Source organism: Branchiostoma lanceolatum, chromosome 6 (assembly GCF_035083965.1).
Source record: "Branchiostoma lanceolatum isolate klBraLanc5 chromosome 6, klBraLanc5.hap2, whole genome shotgun sequence".
NCBI classification, from domain to species: domain Eukaryota; kingdom Metazoa; phylum Chordata; class Leptocardii; order Amphioxiformes; family Branchiostomatidae; genus Branchiostoma; species Branchiostoma lanceolatum.
Genome location: NC_089727.1, coordinates 11,902,471 through 11,915,578, shown reverse-complemented (window position 1 = coordinate 11,915,578; position 13,108 = coordinate 11,902,471). Strand labels below are relative to the sequence as shown.

The 13,108-nt window shown below is 40.5% G+C and overlaps 1 protein-coding gene across 2 annotated transcripts in view; it reads left to right on the top strand.

Moving 5' to 3' along the window:
• Window positions 1-13,108, top strand: part of LOC136436634 (protein KIBRA-like) — a 42,854-nt gene that overhangs the window by 10,918 nt on the left and 18,828 nt on the right. Inside the window, exons 1-4 of one of the 2 annotated variants that reach the window (XM_066430788.1) lie at window positions 1,148-1,272; window positions 8,474-8,514; window positions 9,346-9,509; window positions 12,622-12,678. In XM_066430788.1, coding sequence (XP_066286885.1) covers window positions 9,468-9,509; window positions 12,622-12,678 — 99 coding nt within the window. In that variant the 5' untranslated portion in view covers window positions 1,148-1,272; window positions 8,474-8,514; window positions 9,346-9,467. Of the gene's footprint in view, window positions 1-1,147; window positions 1,273-8,473; window positions 8,515-9,345; window positions 9,510-12,621; window positions 12,679-13,108 lie in introns of those variants that run through there. The other variant, XM_066430787.1, reaches the window with a different exon arrangement.

The following is a 13,108-nucleotide window of genomic DNA, read 5'->3' as shown; positions in this document are numbered from 1 at the left end:
TCAAAGGCATACAACTGTCTTGATGTGCTGTTGATATGAAGTTAACTTATTCTGATCATAAATATCAGTTGTAGTTTGTAATTTTGGATAGATAAGCAAAATTTGAACAACCAGGATGAAAGTTGGCGGGATAAAATTTTTCAGGCACCGGAGGCTTTGGTCGATCTTTCAACCAACCAACCAATCAGTCATGCAGTCCTGCTGCAACCATAGCGACGGAAGAGTCAACGAACAAAAGGAAAAATTCTGTGCATAGTTGATATGCAGGGTCTGCCCTTTGTGGAGCTGTGCTCTTGTTGGGGTCAGGCAGATATGGGCGCAGGTTTTCTCTCATGACGGATCGGTGCACATTCCGCAGCCTCCAAGCAGCCCAGGCTAGTCCTATTTTAGACACGGTAGTCACAATAAAGATGGCCGCCTCGCTGCTGTATCTGGGGATGGCATAGATGTTTGTCAGTGTTAAGAAATAAGTCTCATTGGGTAGTCAGGTTTTGTTTGAGTTATCCTGTAGATATGGTTATATTTTGAGCAAGCCAAGTTCATGATTAAACATGATATCATATCTTGTCTGTGTGAGATGCCAAACAATACGATTAGCAATGTGTAACCCATTTTTTCTAAACTTTCTCGTCATTTTGTTAAAGTGTGTTCAAGTTCAACTAATTCTATACCCGTATTGCTGTCACTCTTTTGATATTCTTCCATTTTTATTCTTCCAATCTTTTCTACCTGCCTCACTCCTTTGCTCTCCTTCAAGGATATTGCCTCTTTCAAAATTCCCCAATGGCACAGTAAGGCCACAGGAATAGATTTCCTTGGTTGTTACTTTTTAAAGGTAAAAAGGAAGCAAGAGGACATGTTGAAAACAGTGGGCTTGGCTATATTTCCTCCCTGAAACTGTGCATACCAACCAAGGTACAGACTTTACCCTCAGACTCCTGTTGCTCTTCCAGTCTAGCATAACAATTTTTTTTTTCAAATCCGAGAATAGATTTGCTCCACCCACAGCACGGCGCCTTAACCTAAAACAATGCAGGTGCCAAATTTGTCCAGTCTACCCAGCAGCACTGCTGCATTAAGGCTCGTGTCCCTAATCCTGCCCCGGCCATGTTTACTCACTGCCCGGCTTGGTGTGCAGCCAGTCATGCATAGGGAGGGGAGAGGCAGGGCAGGGAGACAGACAAACACCTCAGCCATTCAGGTCCGCAACTAGCAGGTGCCGCCGCGCAGCCGAGAACTTTTACTGTCAAACACTCTCAGTCGTGTTAACAGGTGAGTTTGGCTGTATTCAGATGAAGTCTCTTGGCTTGAGATGTTGGTCGGAATCAGTGTTGGGAAGTCTTCGGTTGTGATTCCACGGCTCACTAGTAGTAGTAGCGGGTTGCAAGGAGTGGCTTCTTAGAAGTGGTGTCTGTTGGTTTTGACCCCACCAGAATGTGGCACATCCTCCAAGTATTTCCTGTAAGAAATATCTGCAGCCGAGGTCTATGTTTTGTATTTGTAGACGGTTTCTCTACATTTCTCTCTTCCATCTGTGTGGTTTGGTGGGACATGATGAGGTCTTGCGTGACCTGTCGGTAGCTTGGGCAGCCATGTTATCTAAGGAGCACTAAGCACACATAGACCTGGATCTTGCTGTGGATGTAGGCAGGGTTTACGCAAGACTTGACATGTCGCAGACAGCGAGATTCTTGTCAGAAAACATCCCAACAGACTTTGGTTATTTGTTGGACAACTGGTAGGGTTGACCCGAATTAATTAAAGGCAAGAGATTGACATCGTATATGATTTGGGGAGAGTTGTTTAGAAAAGGTTAAGTTTTGTGACCAGGAAAGAAGTCTTTGATGGACTAAATGATTCTAATAATTGTACGTCAAAGGTGCACAGTTTTTAAAAAGAAATTCAGCTTTGTTATTACATTATGGTTCAGATACAGGTATTGCTTTGATAGTTTTATTGTGTTGAATGTCATAATTGTAGATGCCGTAGTGAAATACAAATCTGACAAAAAGGTACAAAGCGATGGCTAAGAACTATCTATGACGACCCAAAAAAAGGTGTCTCAAAAGAAGACTTCTTCTTAAGACCAGAATGCATACCAGGATTCCTTTGAGGGTTGGGAAGACCTGAAGGAGCAACTACTGTGGCAGGGAGATAAGACAGGAATGGACCTGTCTTAGATAAGAAGGGTTAAGATTTCTTAGAAACACATGGGGAATGCTTCAAGAAGTCAGACCTTTACACCTAGACGTCAGAACTGGGAGAAGAAATGGAAAGTTATAACATCATTTTATGTTGATTTACATAAGTACACCGATGCTAAAGAACAGATGTGGAAAAGTTGACTATATCATACTTAGCTTGTTATGTTGCAACTGTGGTCAGTAAACAGGATTTTCCTTTTTTTTTCACTTTCTGAAAGGTACAAAATGAAAATTGCAATCGTTGAAGTGAGGGGGAATTTTGCATCAGCAAACTTTCTAAATACACTCAAGTCTTCTGCTTGTATCTTACTGCTTTGACCCATGGTACCGATAGTTGTCTGTCTTCAAGACAGTTCCAAGACAGTACAAGGAATGTGTAAGTGTAATGTTTGGCACAGCTCTTCTCTGTAGCTGGGAAACGCTGGACCATACCACTCCAGCAGGATTTATGGGGGTTTAATGATGTGCTGAAGACTGTTTTTACAGCCATCCCATAAATCCCTGGGGCAGCAACATACCAGCAACTCCATAACTCCTTCCACAGATTAGATATGGGGAGATTCCCAGCATTCCACACCTTTTGTTGCCTACCTGGTTACCATGGTAACTTGAGAGAGGGGTTATTGAACAACTCTGCAATCACACACCTAAGAAAACAAGGTAAACAAATGGAGATACACACTTATCTTTCCCTGAAAGTTGATAGAGGTGTAAAGGGTTACTGAAAAGCTTATTGAAAAGTAGCCAAGATGAAAACAGAGGGCTTAGAAACAAGGAAAAAACATGAATCCGTCGCCCTGAAACTGTGTGTACCAATGTACAGACTTCTCCAGACTTCTCCTCAGACACTGCTCATTTTGATCTCCTAGCTCACAATAATTAAATTCAATAGCCAAGAAATTCCATTGTTGTGGCGGAAGGGTGAACTTGATGGCTGGCTGGTAGAACTAGTAGCAGGTTTTACGAGCAGAAATGTGTGGGTAAATAATAGATTGACTGTCATGTTATGAAGAGTTGATGGGCCCTCTGGCCAGCCCCCTCCATACCTCCACTGTTTACACAAGGTTTATGGGTGTTAATAGGAATGTAATGATCCCAGCAGATAAGGGTGAAACATCTCACTCAAGATTATAAATCACCTAGTGCAGGCGGAAGGTCTGTTCTGTCTGTGTCATGTGTAACACTGAAGATGGTGGTTACTGTGCTTACTTTGGAAGAGTTTTAGTTCACACTGTTCGTAGTATTTTCAGCCAAGCCATTTTCAATGAGCAAATATCTTATTATTTTACATCTCATTCCAAACTTATGATAAACTTGATACAGGCTGAAGGGCTAGTCTGTCTTGAGTAGCATCTTTAAATCCTTCAAACGTTTTAGTGAATGGTTGGCCTTGTGAGCTGATGATTTTTGCGGTAATGTCATAATTGAATTTTACTTCTGAAGAATCAGAGAGAAAGGCATTGTTCACTGCTAATTGACGACCATACTTATTCCAAGTAATTAAGCATCTTAGACATTGTCGGAATTCCTTTCTGTCTCCTTTATCTGGTTGTAAGGTGGGTGGATTAAAGACGTGTTCCAACATGTCCACCTGAAGTATGTCCAGTAGGTATCTTATACCTGTTGCTTATTGCCAAGTCTTTGTTATGATAATTTGGTGTTTGTTCTTTTTTTTCACGGTTCGAAAAACTTTTTAAAATTTGTTATTGATGGTTACAACATCGGTTATTAACGTCACCCATGGATACTTGTGGTTTCTGCTTTCTGCTATCATTTCAATACTTTGTATGATCTTTGTATACGCATAAAAGATGATTTATGTTACAGTTTTGGCAAGCGTGAAACAACAACTTGATTTCGAGTGCCCCTTATCTCTGGGCAGATCTTCTAAAAATGCGGGATATATCAAAGCTGGTATGTCAAATATTTAACGTGTGTTACCTACCCTACCCCTCTCAGCAAACTATCCATCTGGCACGGTGGAACATTGGTGGAAGGAATAAAAACAGCAAAGGAGATGGTTGGACATTTAAAGTACATAAATGATAATACACCTCAAAGAAGTTCAAAGTATGACTACCTGTTTTGTAACACACTACATGTCTACTTGCTTGACCAATGCATGTGGACAGTAAAAGTTGATAGCAATTACTGTGAGTTTAATTTCGTGGGAACTTAATTTTGATGTAGAGGGGGGGAGGAGGTTTCCACAGTGTTTTCAGTTTGTGGTTGAAACAGTTCTGTAGTACATTAGTAATGCATTTGAAATGCATATTCACAGTAGCTCAAAGTGTAGCAATCGCCACAAAACGTTTAAATTAAACCACTGCAATCATTTCCATGGTTACAGTATATCATCTTCATTTCAGGTTCCATTCTTACTATCCAATTTCTGTCTTCCATGATGTTTTTTAAGACCGTGAAATCACAGCAATTACAGCACTGTGGATAAAAAAGTATATATTACAAGTCCTGTCTGTTTTGAAGATGTTATATACATAACAGCGTGTTGCGGACAGGTGTGTAATTGGCCCCACATCAACATTGTTTGGTATTTGTTAACCTGCCATGAAGGAATGTTCTCCAAGGTTATAAAAACAGGACTTTGGTGTAAGGTAGTCATTCTAGCAACAAGGTTCTGGACACCCGTCATTGGTTAGAGGACACCGGGAGCAGGGGATTATGGGAAGAATGCAGCGGTATTGAAGTTAAAAGGACGTAAGGACAGGTCGGAAAGAGATGAACATTTTTGTTTGTCTGCCTGTCAGGGACAGAGTCGTCAATGTCAAAGAGAGGAGACCAAGATTCAGACAAGCTGATTGTTGAATCTGGCATTTTGTCATTATTAGAGAAACAGCAAAGAAATATTGCGCTCTTACCCATGTCGTAGTTTCAGGCTTCCAGAATTGTAAATGTAGTTTGGTCTTTTTCCTTGGACAGTGAGTTGTATACACTGGTTATAGAAATACTGTATATTCCATAAAACTTTAAACGTTTTTAAAGCCTCATCAAAAAGCACCAACTGTCACAAAGCCATTTTGTGGGATGCTGTGAGATTATAGAACACACTCCCTACCTAAACAACATTTCATGGAGATTTTAGTACATTGTATTTCAGTACTTCAGAACTGCAGCTGTGGCTTTAGAGGCATATAATTCATCAGTTATGAAGGCAAAAAAGCAGGCTGTTTGCTGTTTATCAGCGCTGGCGGCATACACAAAGGCACGGAGGTATGCGAGCCGTCTCCCTCCCTGCTCTGCTCGACCTGACATGTAACACTCCGCATGGGTGGCATCGGGTGGGAGGGGGGCAGGACGCGACCTCTGACACAATTTAAACTAAAACTCTTATCACATTGATATAATCTGATACAGGAATGTGTCCAAGCCATCTGCAGTTACATCTCTCACATTAAGTCTGCCCTGCTGAGATAGCCACGTGCTACCATAGCCAAGGAAGGGGACTGAGCTAAATGAACATAAGTAGCAAGGAATTTGTTGTCTTAGAGGTCAATCTGAGGGTCGGCTGGCTTCAGGGTCGGAATGTACCGCAGTAGAAAGCCAGCCAGCTATGTCAACCTGTTCCTGCATAGAAGTGAAGCTCAGACAGTCAGGTTGTCCAGGTGTTTGGAAGAGCAAGGTCAAGGTGCAAGGTAGACTGCGTTGGGTCCTCAACAGGTCTTCTAGGACAGTGTAGACGCGGTTGAAACTCCTTACATGTAACAGTTGTTGTCACCGTAGCACATACAGGTAACATTTAACTTGTACATGCATCTTCTTATGGATGTTCTATAGAGCTTAGTTGATGAATGTCATTATGATGATTTAAATGTGCGTGTGCATCTATCAAAAATAGCTAGAGCCAGTGTTCTTGTCAACTCCTTGATGTAAAGAATTGCTGCCTTTTACAAAGTGTACTCAGGCTTTGGTCCGTTTGTTTCAGACTAGAAGGTCAAGGGAAATATAAGATAGTGTAAACTTACACTTGGAGAAGGTATGCAACAGGTGCCGTGCCTGCTGATGTGTGTCCGTTTCCTGGCTACATTACTGGAGTAGAAGATAGCCCGAGGGAGGTGGCTTTTTCTCTTCAATTTTGTTCTGTACGTTCGTTGGCCTATCCGTTGTAAGAAATAGTACAAAGATACGTTTTTTGCATGTTGGCGAAGGTATCTGTTTGATGACACAGGGTCCCAGGGATTGTTGGTTGGTACCTGTTTGACACAGGGTCCCAGGGATTATTGGTTGGTACCTGTTTGACACAGGGTCCTAGGGATTGTGGGCTGGTACCTGTTTGACACAGGGTCCCAGGGATTGTGGGCTGGTACCTGTTTGACACAGGGTCCCAGGGATTGTGGGCTGGTACCTGTTTGATACAGGGTCCCAGAGATTGTTGGTTGGTACCTCGGTACCTGTTTGACACAGGGTCCAAGGGATTGTTGGTTGGTACCTGTTTGACACAGGGTCCCAGGGATTGTTGGTTGGTACCTGTTTGACACAGGGTCCCAGGGATTGCTGGCTGGAATGTTGGAAGGGCCTTGTTTGTTTGCTAGATGTCAGCTTTTTGACTCCCAGCCAAGTTTCCACATTCCAGGCCCCAGGCCTACTCAACACATCTCTTTGACCAGTGTAAATATTCCGCCACTGCCCCAGCGTCCCTGGATGGGATACATAAACTTCCTCTTGATCTATACTATAGTGTACATGTAACTTTTATTTGTGGTTTTTTGTTACATACACAAGAGAAGTACAGCTCTAACAATGTAAGCACAGGTTAAACTTTAAAGCACCCAACGCACTTATGGATAAGAGTAGGGATGCTTGGCTTGAAACGTACATTGTATGTAAGCTGTACCGACGTTGCACTGCAGGACCGGTAGACGCAGTTGAAAAAGCAGTCAGCTTCGTCTTGCTTTAAGTTCAACCTGCTTTCATAAACTTTTGTATAAGCCTTTTCATGAACTCACAAGTTGTTTCGTAACTACATTTGTTGACGGATTCCAGTGAAGCATTTCCATTTTTGATAACACTACTGAGCTCGATTTGAAAACTCTCAGTTTTAGGTCTAAAGCTATTTCCGTTTTGGCTGTAGCCATGAACTAATTTATCTGTGTCAGAAAATCTGATCTAACAGATCAGAGTGGAAAACACTTATCCAGATTGCTATGTGAACTATGTGGCCCTGGGGCAGTGTAGTTCTCCCTACCTCCACAACAGTGTCTCCCCTTTTATCCACTACTTTATCATCTCAGGCAGGGGATCAATCCTTCATTGTCGTATTGACGGAAAATTGATCTTTGTCGACTGTACATTTGTCTTACCATCCGTGTGAAAGATTTTAATGTCACCATTCAGCTTTTTGATTTTTTGAAAACATTTTGACATGCTGTAGATTGGTTTTAATTCAGTTTTACTGTATTGTAAGACTGCGATAGCCCAATAAATTGATTTTATATCATCCTGTATATTACACGAGTTGGTGACATTTTTGGAGCAGTTTTGGATGCTGGAGAAATTATGTTATTCACAGTGCCACACTGCTGCCATGGTTCTTCAGGTTGTATCTAGGGGAGGGGTTGGTATGTGTCAAAGTGCTTGACATAAAACCAGGCCCCCATTCTGTGCTCTCCTTCCCCAACAGACCAAATTCCTGGGCGCCTTTTCAACAGGGATGTTTTGTTGTAAGGAATGGGTGCTCATGGCTGACCTTCTTAAGTGCCCTGTGATGGTTTCTTGTGGTAACGAAATGCATCTTGCAAACTTCATCAAATCTAATATCCTCAAGTCATGGATGAATGCCTTTAGTCAGTTATGATGATGACAAAGTGGTAGAGAGATATTTGTATGAATGACTACTGAAAATGTTTTTCTTCAGATAAATAAACAACAATGAAAACAATAATATACAGTCACACTGGTATCTCTTGAACCAGTTTGTTTGTGCCAAAATGTGGCCTAACAATCTTTCCAATGTTTTAGGTATAGTTGCCATACTTAGTTTAGGTGAGATCTTTATCTGACAAACTGCACCTAGATCTAATAAACAACAATGAAATTGCTATTTCTAGCCACCATAAAAACATGAACACAAAATCTTTACACCACAGTCGCACTTTCCACAGGTATCTGGCTGAGTGAAAAAGAGAATGCTATATATGTATATGCAATTGTGTACTGCATATCTGTTTGTCTATTGTTGATATTTGTCCTTTTTTCCATGTGTGATGACAATTTCTGGGATGACTAATGTTTGTTTGTTGCTTTTTTCACAGGCACACAAAACCTCAGACATTTGCAGACTGCATAGGAAATGGTGAGGGAAACTTTTGTTCTCTTTTTCAAATTTCATATGGTATTAAGACTTCCAATCTTCATGGATAACAGTCCAAATTTTGCTGTGTTTTGAAATAAAGTTATCTAAGTTTCACCCAAAAACTTTTTGCGGTACATAATTTTTGTAAACTAACATTCCACCCCTTTACAACTGTACAATCTAAAGTTACTATTGTTGCTATAATGGTTGGAATGGAAACCTGAGCGGCAACATTCTCCTGTGTTGGGAAGCATTCCCAGGATAGTTCCCTAGGGAATCGCTTTGTTTCTTTTGTTGCCAGACTGCAATTCTTGCCATGCCCCGACTATATCAGCCTTTTCCTGTACGACCCTTACAGAATGTAAGGTCACCTACCTGCTGACCTTACCTGTAAACAGTACACAGGCTGTTGACCTTGGCATTAAAGAGTACCTGTTCAGAAAACAAAAGGTTTACAGGTGGAATTGTGATGACCTTTGACAGGTGAAACATCTGATATAGTTCCCATGGACCAGGGAAAGGCTAATGTACATGTATTAGGAGGCATGGCATGAAGTAGTTTGCCAACAAAAGCAAGGTTAGCTGAGGAGACAAAGAATGACACAAGCAATTACGTGACTTTGATAGACTGTGCGCTCAAGAACTTAAAAGTTTTTAGGAACTTTCTAAGTAGCAAAATGACAAGATATTGAAATTTTGTGAGTTATTGGCATCTCTGTTTTGTTAGAGAATTAAAACTTTGCTGGTTATTGAATATTGAGTTTTATTTCTTTACATGTGGATGCTATCAAGGAATATTCATACAATATATTTGATCCTTGTTTTCCACAGAGCTACCTTTTGGTTGGGAGGAGGTGTACGACCCTCAGGTGGGGGTGTACTACATAGACCACAACACCGGCAACAACCAATTGGAGGATCCCCGAGAGCAATGGAGAGGAGAGCAGGAGAGGATGCTTAAGGACTACCTGGTCACCGCGCATCAGGCGCTGGAGGTAAGGAACAAAACTCACTACTTTTGTTTCTTCGTTTAGCCGCACCTTCATTCTTGGACATTTTAAAGGAAAGCGAAGTAGGAGGTCAAGATGGCTGCGAAGGAAACTTGTATCGGACTACATTCACTTCCTCTGACTTTTGAATCAAGACTTTCTTCAACTCATAGATCAGACTGTTTTGACATTGATCAGCACTGTTTTTTGAAGTTTAAAAACCAACACAGATTGAAGTGACTTATATTGCTGCAATATTTAATTCCCCTAGGTCTATGCTAGAAAGTTTTTCTTATATGAAATATGAAGCTAGTAGTGATCATTGTATATTTCATATGTTGATGCTACTATGTAATTTGCACAAAAGAATTAAATGCACAATTGTATTTTTGGATGATTATAGTTTTCATGATTCTGACAGTTATCCTGATTCTTAAACACCAGTAAATGGAACAGTTTTGTGTCGAGTTTAATTTAGTTTGATACGATTAGCCAAGAAACGATGGTGAAGCAATTGACACTGAGGAACTACCCATTCCTTAGTTCTGCTTTTGGCTAAGTGTTACGTCACGCACTTGACCATGTCACAGGAAGGGTGAGCATTCCCTAGATGCCACAGGGAACCACGGAATGGAAAACACATTTGGCCCTGTGTAGGCCGGAAATGATGCAAGCTGGAGACGGTAAAGAATGTAACTAATAAGGGGAAGAGAAATAGCTGACAACCGGGCTGGAATGGTAGCTTTCAAGGCTTGAAATATCCACCTGCAATTGTAGAAAATTCTCTAAGATTGCAGAAAATAACCATCAACAAAGTGGAATTTCTGCAAGCTAACAGAATACAAGCTCAGTTTTGTGGATTGCATACTGGAGAACATAGAAACAAAGTATTTCTAGCTTTGGCTTTGTAGGATTGCAGTTGAAGGAAACAAGAAAAGAGTACCGGTATGTGCTATTCTAGTGGCTTTCTTGCTTTGTCCATAGTCTGAAACTAAACCATGTAACCTTATCAGTCGGAAGGATATCATTGTGGGAAAAATGCAAATTTTTCTTACACTTCAATTATAAACTAAATCGATCCTTACCGTGTATATTATGGGAATTTCTTGATGAATTTAAGAAAAGAATGTGTGTATACAAAAATTACACTTGCGTTTCGAGTCATTGCAAAAAAATGTGTTCCAAGTTCTAGCAAAGGAGTGCGCAAATTCCTTACCGGCATTTCCAACATACTTAAGAATTCTCGACCTCTTACTGTTCCGTTCAGTACAAGGCCTGGTGTTTCCATAGGCATTGGTGACCATTTCAGGAAAGTTCCTCCCATACTGGAGCTGCCGGTCCCATTCAATCATGTTTTAAAGCATCTGCTGGCGTCATTACCTAAACAAGTCTCATAGTAGATGCATGTTTTTGTCAGAATTCCTTCACGGCTTGGCCTTGTTCTCCAAGAACGTTGTGTTTTCTTACTGACTCTTTGTACCAAATATGTACAACAGGAAATGAAGTTTCAATAACAGTTGTAGTCGGAAGTTCCTGTATTCAAGCAGACCAAATTTGCTTTGAGAATCACTTTTGATAAGAATTGTGTGGTAGTGGTATAATATTGAAATAATACCAGGTCTTTGTCTAGAGCCTACCACCAAAAATGATATAAGGATGTACAGTGCAAGAACACAAGGACAGATCACACCAGCAGTATGAGCTGCCCCTCTTCCCTCACCCAAGAAAACACTCATAATGTTAATTGTTTTTTTTTTTAAAACTATTGTAAGATGCAGATTATATTGATAATTATGCAAACAAAAAAGAATGCAATTATGCAGTAATAATGGTAATCCTATAAATTGAAAGTACAGTAGTTTCAATTGTCTCATAATGTGAGACCCAGACTGCTGAACATTCCTGCCATGCTCCTATTTGAGTGCCCAGAATTGATTAATTAGGATACCTGCTGGTGTAGTTACAACAAGCCCATTACAGGTAATGACCACTCCTCAAACGTACCAAATTACCTAATGCCTGGCCATTCAATTCCCCTGTATGCCATCTATCCTACCTCTCAGGATTTGCTGTATTTCATTTCATTTCCAGCCGAGGCCCTGCCAAGTCATTCCCTTGGTTCTCAGACATTTTACGTAGAAATCAAGGAAAAAGTCAGAATTAAAACAGATTGCTAGGAGGAAAACCTCAGTTTTACTTTATTCACTCCCTGAAACTCTGTTTTCAGCTTCTAGTTTAGCAATATTTTTCTTAAAGGCACCCAGAGCATTTCATGAGGCTTGAAAACTGGAAATATTCTAGTTGCTGTAATCTTTATGAAATTGATGGACATGCAGTTGCTCTCTCATTGGTCAAACCGCTAATTGTGATGGACAGTCAGGATCAGTCTATTAGGGCTTGGATTTTCTATCAGTTCTCACCACACAACGACATCATATCTTTGCTCCTTTAATGTCGATATGTAATGGTATAGCGTTATTGAAACTTACTATGTGTAGCAATGACTAGAAATTGAGTTTTAAGCCTCATAAAATGCTATGGGTTCCTTTAAATCCAAGAGCCAAGAAGTTAAATTGGTTATGTGAAGTATGGCCTAATTCAATGTGTCATATCTAGTGAAGTCAAAGTTTGTCTTTGCCCCCTACAACATTCTTTCCACACTAGGATATAGAGTAAAAGTTTGCCTGTGCAGTGTTTGGCTCCTGTAAGGTGAAGTGTTGGTCCTGCCTCTTACAATGTGTACCGAATGGTAGCAATAAAGAAGAGGCAAGGATTTAAAGGAACTATTGCTGTATTTTGACACCTAAGTCTTACTGCTACAAACCTCTAGAGGAATTGAAACAGTACAGAGAAAGTCAATTGAACATTTTTGGGAGTGGTAGTCAGGAAATTGTGTTGCATCTTTTTTATTTTAGTTGTTATTTCACAAAGCAAGAATACCCTTTTATTTTCAATCATCCTGAAACCCCTTGAACAGTTTGAACGGTATAGCCCTCACTTTCCTTTTCTGTCATGGTTCCTAATAAAAGAAAATAGTAAGTACATATTATGTGTATTAACGTTGTGTCATATGATTCCTGTATACATAAGTCTAAGCCTCTCTTCCTTTCTATTCCAGTGTAAGCAAGAAATCTACAACATCAAGCAAGAAAGATTGGCGCTGGCACAAGATGAGGTAAGAGTCCAGTGGCAAAGTGATGACAACTTCACTTAGTTTGGCAACTTGAGAGGGACACACCCCAACGTGACATCAGCACATTGCTTATCAATGAAGCAATGTTTCCACACAGATATTTCAACAGGAAATCCTTTCAGAGAAAAGTAATAACGTTAGCATTTTGCAATAAGCCATGGTTGGCATCTACGGTAGGCCTTTTGAAGTATGTGATTGGGCATGTGTGCCGTCATGATGTCATGGTATCTTTGATCAAGGATGGAATGTTGTCTTTGACGATTATTCAATAGGAAATCCCCATAGAGAAATGTTGTAAAGTTAGCATTGGTTGGAATTTGAAGGTTAATCATATGTTTAAGGCATGTTGCACCAAGTGTTAACGCATGAGTTCCCTCTTGCCTGGTTATTTGAGAGGACTATCCTTAGCTAT